This window comes from Mauremys mutica, chromosome 10, assembly GCF_020497125.1.
Source record: "Mauremys mutica isolate MM-2020 ecotype Southern chromosome 10, ASM2049712v1, whole genome shotgun sequence".
In the NCBI taxonomy this organism is placed as follows: Eukaryota; Metazoa; Chordata; order Testudines; family Geoemydidae; genus Mauremys; species Mauremys mutica.
Window position 1 is genome coordinate 12,059,348 of NC_059081.1, and position 22,261 is coordinate 12,081,608.

At 42.1% G+C, this 22,261-nt stretch overlaps 1 protein-coding gene across 8 annotated transcripts in view; it reads left to right on the forward strand.

Moving 5' to 3' along the window:
* Nucleotides 1-22,261, forward strand: part of KALRN (kalirin RhoGEF kinase) — a 743,024-nt gene that overhangs the window by 538,969 nt on the left and 181,794 nt on the right. For all 8 annotated transcript variants that reach the window (XM_045032050.1, XM_045032053.1, XM_045032055.1 and 5 more), the window contains 8 exons: nucleotides 1,394-1,463; nucleotides 2,364-2,453; nucleotides 7,970-8,062; nucleotides 11,406-11,517; nucleotides 12,475-12,665; nucleotides 13,081-13,182; nucleotides 13,925-14,067; nucleotides 16,080-16,182. In XM_045032050.1, the coding sequence (XP_044887985.1) occupies nucleotides 1,394-1,463; nucleotides 2,364-2,453; nucleotides 7,970-8,062; nucleotides 11,406-11,517; nucleotides 12,475-12,665; nucleotides 13,081-13,182; nucleotides 13,925-14,067; nucleotides 16,080-16,182 (904 nt within the window). The remainder of the gene's footprint in view (nucleotides 1-1,393; nucleotides 1,464-2,363; nucleotides 2,454-7,969; nucleotides 8,063-11,405; nucleotides 11,518-12,474; nucleotides 12,666-13,080; nucleotides 13,183-13,924; nucleotides 14,068-16,079; nucleotides 16,183-22,261) is intronic.

Genomic DNA, 22,261 nt, shown 5'->3' on the forward strand with positions numbered 1-22,261 from the left:
TGTATTACATGAAAAATGTCCCATACCTTGTGGATATATAAACTACTAGACCACTTAAAATGCCCAAACTTCTTACTGGAGAGCTCCCTCCGCCCCCATTTGCTACTTACTTGAGCAATGAGGTTGTCTGGCTTTCACCCCAATTCCCCTTTCTTCCATTCTGGTGTCCCGCCCACTTGTTATGTTTGTTTTGCAGCAATTGATGTTTGTATCTAGGGGATCCTATAGGATTTGCTATTGTAGAACACAGTAGTGCACAGCACATACAACTGTTTTCACAACCTCCTGTTCATTCTGTTCAGTGACCCTCATTGCAGCCAAGCATTGGACATGGCGTTCTCCAAAGCCAGAGGAGTAACTTTAGTGACGTGAAATTTTCCATCTTTCAGCAGAGGATGAACATCCCTTGCATTGCTGACCTAGGGCGTGAGTTTAGTCCCAAGGTCCTGGCTGATAACTTGAGACTCACCCTCAGTTTTCTAAATGGCTATCATGGCCTAATTTAGCCTAAAATACTATAGAGGGATTGTGGTGTAATGGACTGAACTCAGGATCAGAAGCCATAAACTTCTGAGCTCCTATCCTTGATCTGCTACTGACACACTGTGTAAAGTTGGGTAAATCACTTAACTTCTCTGCCTAATTTTCCCATATGTAAAATAGGGATGATGCTACTAGAGGTGGTTGGGAATTTTTCAACAAAGGGTGTTTTTGACAGAAAATGCCAATTCATTGAAATTGAAACTTTTCATGGGAAATGGTTTTGACGAAACTTTCTTTGGGAAGATTTCTCAGGTTTCCGAGAGAGTGAGAAATGCTCCACAATAGCCCAGTGGTGAGAGCACTCATCTTTGACTTGCGAGACCCAGATTGAAGACCCTGCTTTGCCTGAATTAGAGCAAGGACTGGAATTTGGCGAGTGCTCTAACCACTGGGCTATTGGGTTTTTTGGGGTCTGTCTCTCTCTCTCTCTCTTCTCTCTCTCTCTCTTTCTCCCCCCGTTTTGTCCTGATGTGCAGTGGGAACATTTTTGAAATTTTCACAGATGGGAAAACTGTTTCCCGCCCCACTCTAAGTATCTCCCTGACAAGGTTGCTGTGAAGATGAATTAGTTCATGCCTGCACAGCACTTCGTAGCCTCTACAGCGCTATCCCAGTGCTAAGGATTATCATCTTTTTATCTGTTGTTGAGCCAAGGAGCAAATGTTTCAGATGGAGCAGTTGTGTTCAAAGAAAAAAGCATCCATTGGCAGTAACACACTTTTTCAGTGGTCAGACCATAAAACACATTTGATTAACTTTGTAATGAAGATACTTTTAAGAGTAATCATAGCATGGTGCAGATATTCAGCTGTACAGAGTAACTAACTCTAGCTCTCTCTCACATTTTCAGCATTTTCCTGAAAGAACTAGAGAAATATGAACAACTGCCTGAAGATGTGGGTCACTGCTTTGTCACCTGGGTAATGAGGCTTCCTGCTTCACCATTTATTACCTCCTCAAACCCAAACAGAAGCAAGCTAGAGATTGGTGCAAATGATACTTTCCTAGTGATGTGTAGAGGACACTTAGAGCTACATTGTGACTTGGAGTGCACCTCCGCACAGAAAAGTAAAGGGAACACAGCTCTACGCTGTCTGCCTGTCTGCTCCTTCCCTGCAGCAGAGGAAACTAGAGCCTTGACTCCCTCCCCTGCCCCCGCTCTCCCCGCTTGCACTCGTTGGCCAACACAGCTGAGCCAGCCTGGGTGACAAGTGATATAGGCCAACAATAAATTACTACCTCCCCTGGGAGCAAAGGGGAAGTAGGGAGGGCATTGTGGCCCCATTCAGCTCTCAAGTATCCAGAGTAGATGTTTGTGTAATGAACCCCTAAGCCATAATTCCTTCCCTGAGATGTTTCTGTGGCACCACAGTGGTGGACTGTGTCCTTGTGACAAAATCTAGCCCTTAACTCTGAAACAACCGCTTCAAGGCAGGAGTAAATATTTTCAGACATTGTTCATGTTTTACCAACAAGCTGTTGTTAAATGGCCCATCTTCTGTAGGGGATTGGTCTGTGCAGAGTCTAACACTTACTCAGTACCCCAGAATAAAGCTGAAAACGTTTGCCTGAGCCTTGTCTCTGATGTTACCTATAGATTTGTTAAAGAAAAGCAGACACGTTTAATATTTGGTGCACCTTGTATTCCTCAACTGGAAGAACACAGTTTGCCTTTAATTGTTCTATTTAACCTGCAATACTCTCATTACAGTAAGAGAAACTGGTTTACTGCATGTATTTATTCTGCTCAGTCTTAATGGGTGATTGTGGGAGCAGAGCAGTAGCTTATCTTGCATTTCCCTTGATGTTTGTTTTTACAGGCAGATAAATTTCAGATATATGTCACCTACTGCAAAAACAAGCCTGATTCCAGCCAGCTCATCCTGGAACATGCAGGGACTTTCTTTGATGTAAGCAGCTCTTGACATTCTCCATCAGAGCACACACTCTGTCACATACTGGTTTCCCGCTGGATGATGTATACGTGCATTGTGTGATGTGCAGTCTTCATCACTGGGGAAAGTTGGTTCTAGTAGGGTTGACCAATTCTTATGTGAACCTTCATCTGGTTTTAAAATCAAATCACTTTAAGGTTCTGGATGGTTCAGATTTCCTCTGGTTTCCTTGTTCCAGTGACAAAATCAAACAAGAGAATCTGAGCTCATTATATTTATACCTTGAAGTGCCAAAATCCAATAAGGGGAGTTCTTCTCACAGCATTTCCAAGATAAGAAGCCAATCCTGCAAACACTTACTAAACACTTGCCTAAACATGACAATAAGTGACCACATTGACTTCAACTGGACTGTGTCCAGTAGTAAAGCGGTAAGCCCAGTAATACGTGTTTGCAGAATCCAGCCCCAGCTTTGAAGACAGAGGTGGCTCAGATAAAACATGCATGCTTTTGGATTCTTTATTGGAACTAAATGTGTTCACTGAATCTCTGGAGTCTGGTCCATCTCTCATCCATATTAACACTCTGTTACTCCAGTCCTTTAGGGACCACTGTGGGTTGTCCTTAAAATTTTAAATACATCTCCTTTCCTAGACACTAAACATCGTCAGTTACAAATATAATCAGTCAGCAGGGTTCCTACTCATGCAGCTGGTACCATGGTAATAACTGTATGAATCAACTCATGTGAACTCGTTATAGGCCATTGATTAAATTGTTTCAGTTAAACTCAGCATTTAGAACTCTTAAGTGAACTGGAAGAATGAAGAGCATAATATTCTCTTTTAAAAATAATTTGCTATGGACCACATAGTGCTCTTTGTAAATTAGCCAGCTCCTCTTCCTAAAAGTATATTTGACAGTTAAATAGTTTTACCAGCAGGTGGCACTTGAGCCTATTTAATAGTTTAGAAATGGCTTCCCTGGGACATGGAACATTTCAGCAGATTTACATGTTTATCAGTGTGTTCACACAGATTAAAAAGTATTTGCTCTGCTAAGCTTTTCCATCACAGCCTCATATGTTGACTGGAGACCTTTTGATAGTGCTTAATACTGCAAATTATAGGTTCAGCATATTGATGTTTTGCAGTGGCAAGTTCTGTTTTTATGCGGCCCAGGTAGGGATTCTACTATGCTGAAAAACAACTCGGAATGCAAAGGGAGAAAAAGAACATGCCAGAATCCCTGAAGGGTAAAAGGTCTCCATAGTCCCATACCTTGTGAAATCATTTACACCAGTGCAAAGTGGTTGTAAATTTTTCCCATTCTGATGTGGTAAGTGTTTACTTTGCAGTGGTGTAAATGACTGCACAAATTGCAGGACAGTGGAGAATCAGGCCCTCAGTGTAATATGAAGGAAATTAAATTCATCGTTCCAATTCTTCTTAATGAGATTTGGACAATATCCAGCACATGTTGCTAAAGAGATATTCCCTGTAATAATAATCTTCCATAGTGTATCTGAGGATTCCCAAAGCACTGCACAAAGTTTGCAAACACTGGAGTCACTCTATCCACCACAGAAATGCAGCCACCAATGGGAGGAAAGTAGCAATCTAGTAAAGAACTTCATTGAACACCCATTCAAATCAATGGGAATCTTTCAATTTCAAAGATCTGTCCCTAAATGCACATGGTATTGCTAATCATCAGCATAGGACAGGCAGCAAGGGAGACTGCCATATCATAGAATCATAGACTTTAAGGTCAGAAGGGACCATTATGATCATCTAGTCTGACCTCCTGCACAATGCAGGCCACAGAATCTTACCCACCCACTCCTGTAACAAACCTGTGTCTGAGCAATTGAAGTCCTCAAATCATGATTTAAAGACTTCAAGGTACGGAGAATCTTCCAGCAAGTGACCCGTGCCCCACGCTGCAGAAGAAGGTGAAAACCCATCAGGGCTTCTGCCAATCTCCCCTGGAGGAAAATTCCTTCCCGACCCCAAATATGGTGATCAGCTAAACCCTGAGCATGTGGGCAAGACTCACCAGTCAGACACCCAGGAAAGAATTCTCTGTAGTAACTCAGATCCCACCCCATCTAACATCCCATCACAAGCCATTGGGCATATTTACTGCTAGTAGTTAAAGATGAATTAATTGCCAAAATTAGGCTATCCCATCATACCATCCCCTCCATAAACTTATCAGGCTTAGTCTTGAAGCCAGATATGTCTTTTGCCCCCACTACTCGCCTTGGAAGGCTGTTCCAGAACTTCACACCTCTGATGGTTAGAAACCTTTGTCTAATTTCAAGTCTAAACTTCCTGATAGTCAGTTTATATCCATTTGTTCTTGTGTCCACATTGGTACTGAGCTTAAATAATTCCTCCTCCTTCCTGGTATTTATTCCTCTGATACATTTATAGAGAGCAATCATATCTCCCCTCAACCTTCTTTTGGTTAGGCTAAACAAGCCACGCTCTTTGAGTCTCCTTTCATATGACAGGTTTTCCATTCCTCGGATCATCCTAGTAGCCCTTCTCTGAACCTGTTCCAGTTTGAATTCATCCTTCTTAAACATGGGAGACCAGAACTGAACACAGTATTCCAGATGAGGTCTCTGAAACTACAGGAAGAATTTAGGGAGTCAGAATATGGTTACGCAAATTGGAATTTGGTTGGGACACTGGAACCAGCACCCTATTCTTTTGAAAATAGCAGTGAATTCTAACAGGCACAACTTACTTGATTCACCAAACTCCTACACTTCTTATATCTGTTCTTCTGTAATACCTAACTCTGTATACAACAGCATTAAAACTGTGTATATTTTCTTCATCCAGTAGCTTCAGAGATCACTGATGTCTAATGGACTCATTAATTTTTTCTGACACTTATTTAATGAAATATATTCTCCACAATCACCAGATATAATTGTGGCTAGTCATACAGGCCAGATCCCCAGCTAGAGTAAATCAGCATGGCTTTGAAGTCATTGGAGTTATGCAAGTTCACACCAGCTGAGGATCTGGGACATAGATAACAAACATTTGATCCGTTTCTCTCTTCTATCTGCCTTGTGAACTGTTTCTCTGAATCTGATGCAATTTGAACAATAATAGAGCTTAGTATTGCTTTCTTATTTAAACTATCATGAGCAAGTTCTCCTTCTGGGAGTGTTGGAGCATGTCTAGGAAAATTTGGCCAGAGCATAGACAGGCTGGGTGTCCAAGAGGACACAAAGAAAGTACAAAACAGGGAGGATCTGGTTCAAACACTGGCCATATTCTTCCCCTGGCTTGAAATCTTTTTCTTTCGATCTTAGAAAAAGCTCAGTGTGTTAGTATAGAGCTGCCCTCAGGCACCTTTGACTTGCATGACCAGCATGCACACAGCACAACATGGTACGGTTCACTGACCTTGGCAGTGTTATAGGGATTCATATTTCTGCATGGATGGAGTGTTCTTGAACAATTTCTCCAATGAACTAGAGGCAAGTTTTTCTCAGGAAGCAGGCAGAATCCCTGTATCGCCTTAGTTCATTCTTCAAGAGATATAGTAGTGCAAATTCATCTAGTGCTTTCCAGCATCCAAGTGTTTTACAAAAGATCCCACTTTACAGATGTATCTGAAATCGTTTATGTCCCGTAGGCAGTATTACATAGCAGTAACTGCTCAGGATGCAGCTCCACACTCTTGTCCTTGTGTGGATGGCAGTTTTCTGTGTTCTAAGGCCCTGTCCTGGCTAAAACTCCTGACTGACTAGTTAGAGACTTGGATACCTACCACCATTCAGCTTGTGTCCACCCAGCAATTTTGCTGCCCTCATAACTATATTTGCACAACCACACTTTGCCTGTTTTCTATGTGTTTTTGTATCAGTGCATCAGTCACTGGATGAGATTCTGTTCTTCACCTATTAGAGATGCAGCACAGAACGTGCAGCCCAGAGGAAGAGGGGAGGAGACTTTAAGCCCGGTCCTGGGCTTCTCCACAACCCCAAGCGTAACTGTCTTAGTCAGCCCTAGGTGACAGCACTGCCCAGAATCTCTACAGTGCCATGTTCTGTGATCCCACGCCCCATATGCCTTTCCTGCCTTCACCCCAATGCCGTGTGTGTCTCCTATGCCAGGCTGTGTGAAGGAATCCTCTGAAGGCTGCCTTGCAGCCAGGGGCAGCTCTAGGAATTTCACCGCCCCAAGCATGGCAGCACGCTGCGGGGGGTGCTCTGGCGGTCGCCGGTCCCATGGCTCCGGTGGACCTCCTGCAGACGTGCCTGCGGAAGGTCCGCTGGTCCCGCGGCTCCGGAGGAGCATCCTCAGGCATGCCTGTGGGAGGTCCACCGGAGCCGCGGGACCAGCGGACCCTCCGCAGGCACGCCTGCGGGAAGTCCACCGGAGCCACCTGCCACCCTCCCGGTGACCGGCAGAGCGCCCCCCGCGGCATGCCGCCCCAAGCGCGCGCTTGGCGTGCTGGGGTCTGGAGCCGGCCCTGCTTGCAGCTGTCTGCCTCCATGCCTATGCTGGGGAAATCCTCTCTCGGTAGGAACTGAGACTTTTAGGACCCCTCCAGTTCACTCTGGCCTTATTCAGTGTAGAAGGGCTGGGCAGGTGTGCAGATTTCACCGTCTCTGAGCAGCTATCCCATAGTGCATCAGCAGGGGCTAGTGTGCCTAGTGAACATTCACCAGCAGCACATAGGCAATGCATTCTGGAGTGTCCTATTGCACCAAGAGCTGGGACACAGGAAGGACGAAAAACCTAGTTACACAGACAGTACAAAAAGAAATGTGCTGAACTGGTTCCAGGAAAAGAATCATGTGCCAGCCGGTACACAGGTTGTGTTGCGGGATGGGCAAATACCATTGGTGGGGAAGAGGAGGGGTCAGAGTACATTGTTCTTTAGCTATATCCTCAGCTGGCAGAATGCTTCTTGGGGCTATTACCAACTAGAGCAAGTTAGTGCAGCGTCCTGGCTGGTCTCACCTGACCTATGGCTTGGGGCCAAGAGGAGAACAAGGGAGCTATAACTGGATCTGTGATGGTCCCTCCCCTTCCCCTGTTACGCTGAAGCATAGAATCTGGCTCAGGGCATCCTGGAGGTTATTAAGTGAGTAAATGCTCCAGAATGTGAAGAATTATGATAAAGGTCCACCCCAGACATGACATTAATGCAGGATTTAATGTTAAGGGTCTGATTTAAACCTTCACGACTAAGGAAAAACAGTTTACATGACAATAAATACATCCTAAGGCAAATCCTGTGTTGTTTACTCAACAGAGTCCTAGCTGGAGGGATTGCATAGAGCTCTCCCTATTTACAGACCAGAAGAGAACACTAAATAACCCTGTGGTATACTGCTGTCCTTTATGAAACCACATTATTCTTTGTATGTGAACTAATAACTAGTTAAAGTAAGAACTGCACGGCTAAAATTAGTTATGGGTGGTTCCATCTGGTGTTGGGTAAAAGCTTTTTTATGTCTGTATTTAACAGCATCTTGTTTTCGCCTCCTGTAGGAAATTCAACAAAGGCACGGCCTGGCCAACTCTATCTCCTCCTATTTAATCAAGCCTGTCCAGAGGATCACCAAATACCAGCTTTTACTGAAGGTACAGTAATGATCTAGTCTGATTAGGCACATTGTTCAGATGGGGAACAAAGGGTCACAGAGAGAGTCAGTAACTTGACTGGCAGGCACAGTAGCCTGGAGCCACAAGTTCTTCTTCGAGAGATGTCCCTGTGGGTGCTCCACTTTAGGTGTCGGTGCGCCCCTGCGCTCTTGATCGGAGCTTTTTGCAGCAGTACTCCTACCGGCCACGCATGCTCAGAGCCTGCCCCCGCCACTCTGAGTATAGCTCTAGTGAGCATGCGCGGCCGTTTCCCTCAGTTCCTTCTCTACCGTCCCCGGCTTGAGACGGAGCTCAGCAGACTCCTAACACTTTCTTTCCTCACCTTTAAATTACTTAGAATTAGATAGTTTTTTCGTGTTAGTTAGTTGTTAGTTAGTGTTACTTACCTTTTCTCTACCCTTTAAAGTAAGTCTGTGCAGGGGAGTGAGTGTAACGACCCCTCTTACTCCCCTTTGGGAGCTAACTACATGGTCAGACCCTACTGAGGGGTTGAGCCGCTGCTGCAGCTGGGCCCCGCTTCCACACAGGTGGCAGACAATGGAGAGGGGGGCCCAGGAGTGGATGGAGCCTTGGCTCACCCCTCACTTGCCGACACAATGACCAGTGCAGCTGATCTGATGCTGAGGTGGAAATAAGTTGGGCCAGGAAAAGAGCTGTAAATGAGAATCTGGCTCAGTAAGAAGAGGAGGAATGAGCCAGTGGTTAGCGAGACCTAAGTTCAAGTCATTGCTGCAACAGTCTTCTTGTGTAACCTTGGACAATGGGAGTTAGGCATCATAAACACCTTTAAAAATCAGTTACTTAGTCTCAGTTCCTTGTCTGTAAAATGGGGATAATAGCACTTCCTACCTCACAGGGGTGTTGTGAAAACAGATATGTTACAGACTGTGAGGCACACAGATGCTATGGTAATGTGGGCCAAATAAGTACCTAAGATATCGTGTGAAACGCTGCCATGCTGATCTGCTAGTGGCTTACACGCCTTTTGTACAGGTGTAAATGACTGCACAATGAATGAAGGCAGTGGAGAAGTTGGCACACCCAGAACACGTGTCTTGTAAAATGGCATGGAAATCATAAATGAATATGATAATGCCTCTAGCAAATTAAAGCCAATTTCTCAACTGTATTTCTGCCCAAGAGGTTCTTTTACCAACGCTTTGAAATTACCAAGTTTTTATAAATGCACATCATGAGGTTAAGTATCATATATTAAAGAAAATCTTTTCCTGTATGTTAATAACATAAGCAATTAAACTGGTAAAAATTGCAAAGCTCCAATTTACTTTTCACCATTAATGCTGTTTATTTACTGTTTGCATTTCATCCATCTCAATCAGTGGAAATAAGATAGTCAGTTTTTCTTGTGTTTATAGTCACTTTCATTTACTGGGTATTATACACTATGCAGTGCTGCAGTATTCAGGCTTCCTACACTGCAGGGCAGAGCTCTCAATTCACTTTCAATGTGGATGGTGATACCTACAAATTAACTCTGTCACCAGCTCACTCTCTGAAACATTTATACCATCAACTTGCATTTGAGGGTGATCCCCATCCCAAGAGGACCCAAGAGGGCAAGGAGAGGGAGACTAATCTAACTGTTACTGAAATCAGTGGGAAAATTCCTATTGACTTTGATGGCAGTTGGATCAGTCATAGGTGGGTGCAGAAATAAGGAGAGATTTAATGGTGGGGAATAACTATGATAGAAAGGGGAGAGGAAAATGAAATATTTAATTGTAACAGTAGGTAGGGGAGAGAGACTGAATTAGGAAAGAGAAACATCTTGGAGAAAGAGTGTTTTGGAGAGAAAAATGCAAAGGATGAAGAACTTCTGAGGGAGAGTCATGTGGTACATTACAAATGACAAAAGAAAAGATGCATGAAGAGGAAAAGTAGACACAGTGAGACTGATTCTCCACAGGAACTGAGTTCTGAACATCCAATCTAGCCCTAAGAAGAGAAAAAGGAAAGAAGGGGAAAATTCAAGGGAGATAGAAGTGTTTTCTTATACAGTAAGTTTGCTTTCTGGAACACTTTGGTCAGATGTTTTAATGACAGTTCAGCTGTTTCTAACAATAGCAAACATCTGGATGTTTTCCTGGGTTTGGATAGGGACCCCTAGCCAACATCTGCCTCTTCTTGAACGCTGGATATGAGCTTATTTTTTTCTTTGAAATGTTGATAGGTACAGCACAGGAATACTTACACACAAATAAAGACTCATTAGACTAATTTTAAAATTAACAATGGGAACATTTTCTATTGATCTTGGATTTTGCAAATTTTTGCAAATTGATCAGACAGTATCCACTTAAAAACTAATAAACAATAGGAGCGTCTTATGTAAGACATGGAAGGTAATTATCCCACTCTGTTTGGCACAGGTGCGGCCTCAGCTAGAATACTGTGTCCAGTTCTGATTGCCACACATTAGGAAAGAGCTGGACAAATTGGAAACGGTCCAGAAAATAGTTACAAAAATGATAAAAGCTTTAGAAAACCTGACCTGTGAGGAAAGGTTAAAAATGGACATATTTAGTCTAGAGAAGAGAAGACTGATGGGGGACCTCAATAACAGTCTTCAAATATATTAAGGGTTGTTATAAAGAGCCCGGTGAGGAATTGTTCTCTATGTCCACTGAAGGTAGGACAAGAAGTAATGGGCTTCATCTGCAGCAAGGAAATTTTAGGCTAGATATTAGAAAAAACTTTTGGCGATCGGCCAAACCTGCGGACACGGCAGGTACACAAACCAGCCCGGCCCGCCAGGGGCTTTCCCTGCACAAGCGGCGGAACAACTTTGAGAACCACTGGGTTAGATGGATGGTCCTGTTTCAGCTCAGGAGGCTGGACTAAATGATATTTGGGGTCCTTTCCAGCACTACATTGCTATGATTCTAAACAAAATATATGCAGGGAAAATCTCACTAGAAATAGAGACAATATAAGCCTCTTTTAGGCCCTCGCTATAGATGACATATGCATCCATTTAGTTAAACTGCTTCAATTAAACTGGCTTAGTTAAATCAGTGCAAACTCCTCTGTAGACACTCTTATTTTGGTTTCAGGGTGATCTATTTTGTTGAACCTTAAACTAGTTCTCAGTCAACTTAATCCAGGTTTATGATATATGACTGTCCACACGGCCTTTGATGCAATTAAACTTCATCCATTTTAAAGCTCACCTTTAATTAACCTGTTGCAACGTTGCATGGAGACAAGGCTTTAGGCTGGGAAATGTCATCTGAATTTAAGTGAGTGTATATTATTCTGCCTCTAAAGCAGTTAATTATATATGGCCTGCATTTCTTCTTAGGAACTCTTAACCTGTTGTGAAGAAGGCAAAGGAGAACTCAAAGATGGCCTGGAAGTGATGCTCAGTGTCCCCAAGAAAGCCAACGATGCCATGCACGTCAGCATGCTGGAAGGTAGCAGATTCTCAAAATCATGAGGGGGAAAGCTATGCAGGAATTAATCCTGGGGTGTCTTGTTGCCTAGAATTTGCAGTGACAGGCTTGTGATTGCTGACTGCCCGTTGCTCTCAGATGCTTCCCTGCTCCTCATGAGATGTCTCAGAAATGCTTGTCACACCTGGAAAATGAGGGGACCAAAAGCAGAAATGCCCAATTACTACAAGAGAATCAGTTCCTGTGAGAATCAAGAGCTATGCACAGTTTGTCTAAGGCTTGCACAAGCATCTGGAAGGTTTTTTTATGAATTGAACCTAAACTCTAAACTGACAGAGCCCAATGTTGATGTCATGCCAGTTTTACACTAATATAGCTCCATTGTCTCCAGTGGAATTACTCTCGAACCACATTGGTGTGAGATCAGAAAGGCCCACTGAGGTTTGCCTACCTTTGGTTACAATGACCATATTATGATAAGCTAAGCTAAAATGCTCTGAATTGCCACATGGTACAATATTCATCATTAAAGTCTTTATTATGTAATTTACAAGTAATTAAGATGCACAGTGGTCGATATATTGCTGCCCTATATAGAGTTGTCACCATTAAAATCTTTACCGTGTTTCCCTTGCCTAATCAATAATATCACACACAAATGCAACGGAAAGCACTAAAGGTACATATAGAACAACAATATAGGTACATTTCACCCAATATATATGAAATACTAGGTACCACAGAAACAATTAAATCCAAAGCAACAGAGAATAATGTGAACAATGTTCTGACTGTGACAGTGCCTTTCCATTAATATCCATTCAAGAATTAGTTGCATAATAAAGCATGTGACTCTATGTTCCTATTCTTTCCTAACACTGTAATCCTCTGAACAGTGAAAACCCTGCTTTGTTGATCATTGGGGATATTGGTTCCAGGAACAAAACTGGATAAAATGTTCTGTTGTGTTTCGTTTAGGCTTTGATGAAAACCTGGATGTTCAGGGAGAGCTCATCCTTCAGGATTCCTTTCAAGTGTGGGATCCCAAGTCTCTCATTCGGAAAGGCCGCGAGAGACACTTGTTTCTCTTTGAAATCTCTTTGGTTTTTAGCAAAGAGATCAAAGATTCTTCAGGACACACTAAATATGTTTACAAGAACAAACTACTGGTAGGTCTACCAGAATGAGATATTCTGGGGTTGAGTTTTTTGTAGGTAGAGATGGAAGGGAAGGCTTATTTGTCTCTGCATTGAGTTTGGAATACTTACGCATTCTGGAACCCCATGCTCAGACTTTGTTGGGGCTCACTGAGCCCTCCTATATCTGAAAAGCAAAGCCCAGAGCATTTCTGGAAAGATTAAAGATGACAGTGTGCATGGTGGTTGGGATAGCGGCAGTGGGGTTCATCTGAACTGATCAAACACCTCTCACTTGCCATCCCTTGCTTATGGCTTTGTTTTCAGTTTATTTTATCAGTGTACAACATACCAGAGGAGCTGAGCTCCCTCCCCAGTGTAAAACTTCTTGAAACCAGGAGGGTCCATTCATAATATGTGGTCTCCAATCATCTCTCCTTCTCACTAGACCTCAGAACTGGGAGTGACAGAGCACGTCGAGGGAGATCCCTGTAAGTTTGCCTTGTGGTCCGGACGGACACCATCCTCAGACAACAAAACAGTGCTGAAAGTGAGTCTTTTGAGCTTGTTTTCTTTGCCTGCAAAGCATTAAATTCCCAACTGGGGACTGGGAGTGCTAAGTGAAAGGTCAGATTTTTTTTCCCTGGAAGCATCCATGTAGTTCCCATTGGAGTCATGGTCAATTCTGCCTGCATCTTGGGGCAGAATTTGGTTCTAATATAGAACCTGGCTCAAGGGGGTCAATTATGCAGCTGGTCAGCCCACCGCAATCCTCTTCCTATTACAGTCTGTGTGTTGAGCTGCTGTAGAATCTAACTCAGGGTGATTCTGAGTTTGGATTTGTATTTCCATTGGGGACTGTAATTGCTTCAGTTGATTGCCCTGGATTCGGTGACAATAGTGCTTTTCTTCAGACCCACAGAGCTGACAATCATTTTGCTGATTGAATTCTTAAAAAAAGAACTCGCACTAGATATTTTGTTTGAGAAATACCAGCTGGGCACTGATAACCTGCTCCTCACCATAGAGCATTTTGTATTTCTTGTATTAAATATACATCCAGAGATTAACTGCTCTCATGTTGCTTGTTGAACTTACTAGGTAGGTATGGCAAAAATACGCTTCCAGTTCTCCTGGGTTTACCAGGTATTCCAGCTGCTGTTACAATGAAGTGGAGAACCAACAATGAAACAGTCAATCATGTGTTAACATAAACAAATCATGACTCTTCTACATAGGAGACATGCAAGAATCTTATAATGTGCTTATCATTTTGCCTTTTGGAACTTCAGGCATCCAGTATTGAAACAAAACAGGAATGGATCAAAAATATCCGGGAAGTCATTCAGGAGAGGATTATCCATTTGAAAGGAGCTTTGAAGGAGCCAATCCAGCTCCCCAAGACACCAGCAAAGCAGAGAAATAACAGTAAAAGGTAACCTCAGTGATTCCTTAAAAAACCCTCCTGTTTGGAATTTGATTCTCTGTTGCAGCTGTTTTCTTCAGCAGTGCAGGTTTGCTCAGATTAGTTCATTGAATAGAAATTCTAAAAATAGCTTCAACTGTTTGAGCAAAAAAGAATATGATTGGTCAAGCTGTCCTAAACAAAAAATCATGAGTCAAATCCTCACATTGTGTAAAACCATGAAATCAGTGGAGCTTTGCTGTATCATACTAGGAAAGTGTCAGTTAGCTTTTTGCAGGATTAATTTAGAATTTTTACTATAACCAACCAGTTTTCACAGACAAACTTTGCTTTTTTCGACCATGAAATGGAAGAAAAAATGTAATGAAAACCTTTTCTGTGGAAACCAGTCAGACATTTTCAAATTAAAAGTATTCAACCCTGCCAAACTACTAGAGAGATGCATAACATATAATGAATTAACTGCTGGACCAGAATGAAAATTATCCATTGAATCCAAGGATATTTCTCTTGCAGACCCCACTTGAAGAGGAGTCTATTTTTTCCTAACAAACAAGTGTCTGCATATTTTTTTTCTTGTTCGATTTTATGTATCATGTGACAATAAAAATAATAAGTGGTCCTGACAGTATATGAATGACTTCAGAATTTCAGTGTTACCATCAATGATAAATAATAAGCAATAATAACAGAACTTTTGTGGACAACAATGTGGAGTACTTGGTTAGAAAAAACGATATAAAATGGATTGTTCTCTTCACTGCATTATCTAAGGCTCCAATCTTGTATTGGGATCCATTAGAACAGACCTCATGAGCCCATGCACAGTCAGTCTGTCTATCTGAAGTACTTATAGGGCCCCCATTTGAGCACCTCTCAATCTTTAATGTATTTATTTTCATAACACCCCTGAGAAGTAGGCCAATGCTTTGATCCCCATTTTACAGATGGAGAACTCAGGCATAGAGAGACTAAGACCCAGATTTTTAAAGGTGCTTAGGTGTTGCGCCACTTAGTGTTGCAACATCTAACTGATTTAGGAGCCTAAACCTCATTTTCATAAGTGAATTAGACACTTAGGAGTGTAAGAGTCATTGAAAGTCAGTGGGACTTACGCTTCTCAGTGTCTAAGTCACTTTTGCAATGCTGAATGGAGCAACACCCAAATACCTTTAAAAATCTGGACCCAAGTGACTTGCCTATGGTTTCACAGGAAATCTGTGGCAGAGCAGGAAATTGAACCACAGGTTACCACTCTAAACAGTAGAGCATCCTTGCCCTCACGGTTTTTCGTTGGCTTATGGATGGGTTTGCTCTCATCGATCCCAATGAAAGAGTGAGACCTTTGTTTGCAACATCAAAGTCCTGCCAGACGTAACTGGCTGCTTGTATTCCTTGTATACTAATTTCAGTAAAGAAATTCTTAAAAAGAGGGAGAGAGAGGTTCAAAAGAAAAGAATTTCAGGAGGGAAGAAAATACCCTATGCCAGCAGACTGATGTGATTTTTTATATATATATATATATATATATATATACATAAATTTATTGTTTTAGTTTACAATCCTGTCATTATTATCCTAGTTTTAAACCCCCCAAAATGTGGATTACAGTGAGACTGCAGAAATACCCCTTCACTTCAGTGTCGCGAACAGCCATGCTGTAATTTGGATGGCTGGTTTTAGTTAAGTGAGAAATCTAACTCGAGTGGAGTTACCACCCTCATTAGGGAACTATTTCTAGGAGCAAGGGCCTTCGTTGCTGTAAATATGGACACAAAGGCCATTCCTATTCCAGCAATAAACATGGTGATTATATGCAGAATTTTAACCCTATAGCAGAGGTGACATCATTTTAAATTACATAGTGTGTAATAATACGAGCTCCATCAGTGGGGTAATCTTAGCACAAATCCTGCCCTAATGTGCTGAATTGCAGTTCTCAAATCCACCTATGAATTTTTGCACTTCCCAAGGCTGGTGCTTTAAGTAAACAGAGTTGTTTTCTCATTGTCTCCTTGCAGAGATGGAGTAGATGACGCAGACAGCCAAGGAGATGGGAGCAGTCAGCCAGATACCATTTCCATTGCATCCAGGACCTCACAGAACACAGTGGACAGTGACAAGGTAGGATCTACCCCTGAATATGCACTGCAGCTATCTCTTCCCAGGAGAATTTAGGGTAAAAGCAGAATAGAAAGAGAGACAAACCCTTTATGGAGGTTCTTTAGCTGTATTACACTTGGGAACCCCCTTTGCTGAGATATTAAAAATCTGGCTATTCTTGTGCTTCTCCTCAGTATTGCTGTGGTATGTAGTTTGCACCTCTTGCTGCTGGTTCTGAGCTGCAGCATCTGCCCTGGGTGTTTAAAACTGAGAAGTTGAGTAGGCTATGAAAAATCACAGCTCAGAGCAACTTTTTTCTTATTAGCATTCCCAGAGTGAGCCAGATTGTGAATTACCAGACAGTTGGTTATCTTCTGTAATTGCCATATTAGTGCCAAAAACTAGTCTATTGGAGGGACCATGGGTGCACACACAGCAATTAATATAACAATACTGAAATGCAAGCTGCCCCCACCCCCGTTCCATTGTGTAATCATGAGAGGCTGGGAGGCCTTCTCCTTCCAGATACTGTGATTCTGGAATCCATTCCTTCTTGACAGATGGTGGAACACATCTGTGGCACTCTTGAGGCTCATTGGATTCCATTTTAATGTTGTTTGTTGCTCTCTGCGTGTGTCTTATTGTTTTATTTATTGAACAATCCGAGGATTTGGCTGTTTCGGTGCGCCATTACTGCTATGAGGATTGACTTGGGTATATTGCCCTAATTCCTCCAACTGTGATCTTTGGCCATATTTCCAGTGGCCCAGAAGTCTTTGTGCAGGAGCACTGGTTCAACAGTGATGTTTTGTTAATAACAATAATTTATTCAGTTTAACATAGTTCAGTTTTTCATATCCACCAAGAGTATTTATGCCTTTGCACCTGTTTGGTTTTGAAACCTATGGAAACTTGCAAAATAATGAACTTTCCAAGATCACCTATGGTATATGTGCTCATCAGTGTTTTTATCATGCTGCCAGTGGCACTGAGTAGAAAGTGCTCTTGCAATTACAAGACTTGTATCTGTGATTGTCAGGCTCACCAACGAGCTCCAATGTAGATGTCTTGATGAGAGCTGAACTCAGAAATAGGAATGAATTGTAAATTAATAACCTTTAAAAGCTCCCAAGATAATATGTTATTGGAACATGCCTTTAAGGTAAACATTACTTTCTTGTTCCACCAATAACCTAAACAAGATGTTGGTGTGATCTGTATATGTCCCAAAAGCCACTGAAATTAGGTGAATACTTTGTTGGATGCTGGAAAATACATTTTCACTTCTTTGATTTACACTGACTTATTCTGCATTTCTGTTTTGTTCACCTCTGTTATTCCTGATAAATGTTCTGATTCAGCAAAGCACTTGAACACATGCTTAACTTTAACCACTTGCCTGAGTCCTGTTGATTTCAATGTGACTTAGCCTTATGCTTTCTGTTAAGAGCATGGATAAGTGCTTTGCTGAACAGGAATAGGATAAGCATATCCTTAAAGCTAAGTGTGTACTCAAGTATTTTGGTGAATCAAACCTATAGACCCAAAGTCAAATTCTGCTAAAATAGGGCCCTTGACATCAATGGCACTAATTGTGGGAGTAGGGTGAGGAGAATTTAGCCTTCACAGTGCTGCATTGGAGCACCTTTATGCTGAGGAGTGGTGTATAACTCACCATTTCACCTCAGAATCATCTCTTCACGTTTCCATACACTAATGCTTTAAAGACTGAGGTCTTGATCCTGCATCTGGATCTGCTGTCAGGGGCCTCTATGCTAGCAGACCCCAAAGCAGTACTGGGACCTAACAGAGTACAGTACTTCTTTCATTAACTTATCCTAAACACAGAACCATTTTCTGGATATTTGGGGGATTTTAGTCTGGGGCCTTGAAGAGATATTGGCTCCTCATGCGTGGTGCTTATCTTCCAGGAGAATTAGAGTGGGTGGGAAGGCATTAGTGGTTTATCTTCTCAGACTGACCAATAGTAAATTATCAGAGAGCTTGTGGGCAGATCTCAGAAAAGCTGCAGCTGCACTCCAGTGTGCCCACAGCTCAGGTTCTTGGCACAGCTGGTAGCACTTGAGTAAACTCTGCAACATATGCAGCATAATGACTTCATGTGCTGCAGATAACAGCACTGCTCAGGCACCAATATGTAATGAATCTGTGATTTGTAAATAATGGATTCAATTACTATCTAACTCCAGTTAGTGGAGTTACCCTGGTGTAAGTGAAATCAGATTCAGGCATTGAGATTTGTCCCAAATGTAGCCCTCCATTCTGTGACCTCAGTGAAACCTCTCTCCAGGTGCCCCCATGGGATTAAATCCAGAAGAAATCGAGGAGAGGCTCCCACTTTGAAAACAAAGCACTATCTCTTCATAGAAACCTCTTTTACAAATACATGCAAAGCCACTTCAAAGTGTTAGCAACATGTCAGCCAGTCTAGGGGCAGATCAATTTGCACATGGAACATTTATATATTAACTCTACACTCGAAACAATTTGAAGTAACATTACGGTTGACACAATCTTCTCAAAGCAAGGAAATTCAAAGCTAAAGTCAACACAATTTCTCCTTTCCTTAACTCTGGCCATTATGCCTGGGGATTATCCGGAGCATAATTGAATGTAAGGGGAAATGAATGGTATGCATCATTTTGGGCTAAAATAGCCGCAGAGATTTTTGAGTTTGAGCAGTGCCAACAACTCTCTAAAACTTGTATTTGATCACACCCCTTCAGCCACACTCATTTATTTCAAATCCTTTAAAAAACAAATCTCTCCTGGTTGAGAGTAAGTTTCATTCTTCTCATATGTCAAGCTTCAGCCTTGGAGCAAATTTTGTATGGCTACACTTTAAACTCCTGAGAGGGGGTGGGAGGTGTTGAGTAGAAATACTGACACAGCTGTTACTCCATTAGCCTGAACAGGAATTTTCATTGTCTCTGACTGTAGATTAATTAAACAGTGAGTTTTAGCAGAGGAGGTAGTGTGGTGTGGTGTCCAGGGCACTGGACTAAGGGAAAGAAGAACTGGGCTCTAATCCTGGCTCTGTCACTGACCTGCTGTGTGTCCTTAGATAAGTGACTTCACTTCTCTATGCCTCTATCTCCTTACATCCTTTGTCGGTTTTGTTTTTTTAATTGTAAGCTCTTCAGGGCAGATATTGTCTGTCACTATGTGTTTGCCCAGCACTTGGGACCTGGATCTCAGCTGAAGACTTTAGGCAGCACTATAATATAAAGTAATAATAATTAATGACCTTTAACTCATAGGCCTAGGCCCTTCTTCAGGAAATATGTGCCTAACTTTAGCAGTGTTGCTGAGTCTCATAATGTGTGATGTTTTTCTTAAAGTCCCAACTCCTGGAGTCAGGTGAGAATCTCAGCATCTGTTTTTGTAAAAGAATTAATTTCTAGCTGTTGGGGCCGTGGAGAAAAGTTGGAAAACATGAATCCTATGGGCTTAAAAAGCAGAAGGCAAGTAAAAAGCAGTCCACATTTTTTCTTATTAAATTCTCATGACTCTTAAGACAATCTCGTGCTGGGGGGGGTTGATTCATGATTTTTTCAGTGGTAGGGATTGGCAGTACTGTTTTAAATATGTCAATAGTCCCATTGAAATCAATGGTGTTACTTGTGCTTAAAGTTAGGCAAGTGCTTGAGTAACTTCCTGAATCTGGCCTTGGTCCTTAATACTTTTCATGTTTTTTTAATAATTTTTCTTTTTCTTGGATTTTATCCTAGAAGCTGCCAGGATTGGTCCTGCTTTGAGCAGGGGGTTGGACTAGATGACCTCCTGAGGTCCCTTCCATCGCTGATATTCTATTATTCATAAAAGTAGTGCTAGTGACTATCTCTAGACTACAAATACTTCATCTTTTACTATATGCAGTGTAGCAAAAAGCTTGCATTTGAAATTGGATTATAAACCCACTTCGTTATAAAAAGAAAGAAAAAGAATATATACAATGTTAAAACAACAGGGTTTTTTGTAAAACCTGTATTCTGAAGTATTTTTTAAAAACACTTTTTTCTCTATTTGAGAAAATGTTTTGTATGACAAAAGTAGGTACTCTATACTGTACATGGAATTGAAAGGAAAATAGAAATAACAGGTATGAGTAATGTTATAGCAAATAAAAACCTCTGTAAATGCTTGAGTCAGGACCTGTGAGATCTACTATATTAAAATTAGCTCATTAACCTCTACAGTTCTCTACTTTTGTCCTGTACAGTAAACATTCTTCAACACACTATACAAAACCTTCACTCGCGATGAAATCCTTGGCCCATTTAAATCAGTGGCAAAGCTCCCACCCTCTGTGTATAGACACATGGCTTGAGGGACCCACCCAAAGAAGATGCTAACGTGAAAGACATTCCAACTTGTTTAGATCTATTGGCTTTGCAAGCTTGCTATTTTTAAAGATGTTGGTCTGATTCCTGCTGATTTATCTTCTATTTTCCTTTGGAGGTTTCTGGGTAGAGCAGTCCTCCTCCCATACATGTTGGTTTTGGATCTGAAAAAAAGCTCTGAAATGTGAACTGGAAACTTTAGACACTGTAAAAATATACAGCAAATACTGTATATCTTCATTTAGAAAATGGCCTCAACAATCCCCATTTCAGAGGAATCATAATACTGAGGTCTTGACCTCTGCCCTCTGTACCTGTGGTACTATATAAATTTTAATCAAAGTAACAATAATTGTTCTGTTGAAATTGATTATTATAAGATGCTCATTTTTAATAATGGTCATTAACAATTGGAACAATTTATCTCAGAACATGATGGATTCTCATTCTCTGTAAATATGAAGAGTCCACTGATCCTTTTCCTAGGATTAGAGGTCTTAACCTTGGTTTTTCTGCCAAATTCCCATTCATGTAACTATGTTTTGCTTACATAACTTCTCACTATAGATACAGAATTTTCCCTGTCAGTGAATGGCCCCCTCATGGCCTCAGGGTAGCCATACAAGTCTCCCCACTTGGTTCCTCAGATAAACTCCAGATGGGCTTTCTGTGGTCAAAAATACCCCTCTTTGGGGTCTGAGGTTTATTAACATAAAAATAAACTCCAAATAAAATTCCAGCCCCAAATTAAAGTCTAACAAGAGTCCACACAAAACAAAAGTTTCTCTTCCTATTCTCAGGCCTTGCTGCCTGCGGTCTTTCTTACTTTTGCAGGCCACTTCAAGGCCCCACCAGACTGATATGCTGCCCTGGCAATGAGTGATGAGGAATCACCCCCGAAGGAGAAGGAGGAGAAGCCATGTGCCTCCTAGGCTGGGAGGATCACAGCCACCACTCCCAGGGGGGAACATAGGGTAGCAGTGGTTGGTGACTTTCTTCTGAGGGGGATGGAGACACCCATCTGTCGCCCAGGCATGGCATGGGAGGTTTGCTGCCTGCCAGGGGCCCGTATCCGAGATGTTATGGAGGGATTGTCGAGGATCATCCGGCTCTCTGACTACTACCCCATGCTGCTCATCCACATGGGCACTAATGATACCATGAGGAATGACCCTCAGCAGATCAGAAGTGACTACAGGGCTCTGGGAGTATGGGTGAAGGAGTTGGGAGCACAAGTGGTGTTCTCTTCAATTCTTCCAGTCAAGGGTAGGTGCCCAGGCAGAGACAGGTGCATCCTGGAGGTGAATGCCTGGCTGCGAAGATAGTGTCACCAGGAGGGCTTCAGCTTCCTTGATCACGGGCTGCTGTTCCAGGAAGAAGGACTGCTAAGCAGAGATGGGGTCCACCTATCAAGGAAGGAGAAAAGCATATTTGGATACAGACTGGCTAACCTAGTGAGGAGGGCTTTAAACTAGGTTTGAAGGGAGCAGGTGACCAAAGCCCACAGATGAGTCAAGAACATGGAGACCTGGGAGAAGGTTTGGCATTTTGGCGGATCATGGGCTGTTATAGTAGGGATAAAGGAGAGACAAGACAGAACTGGGCAGGGGGAATCAAATCAGTATCCTAGATGTCTGTATACTAATGCAAGAAGTATGGGGAATAAGCAGGAAGAACTTGAAATGCTAGTAAATAAACACAACTATGACATAGTTGGCATCACAGAGATGTGGTGG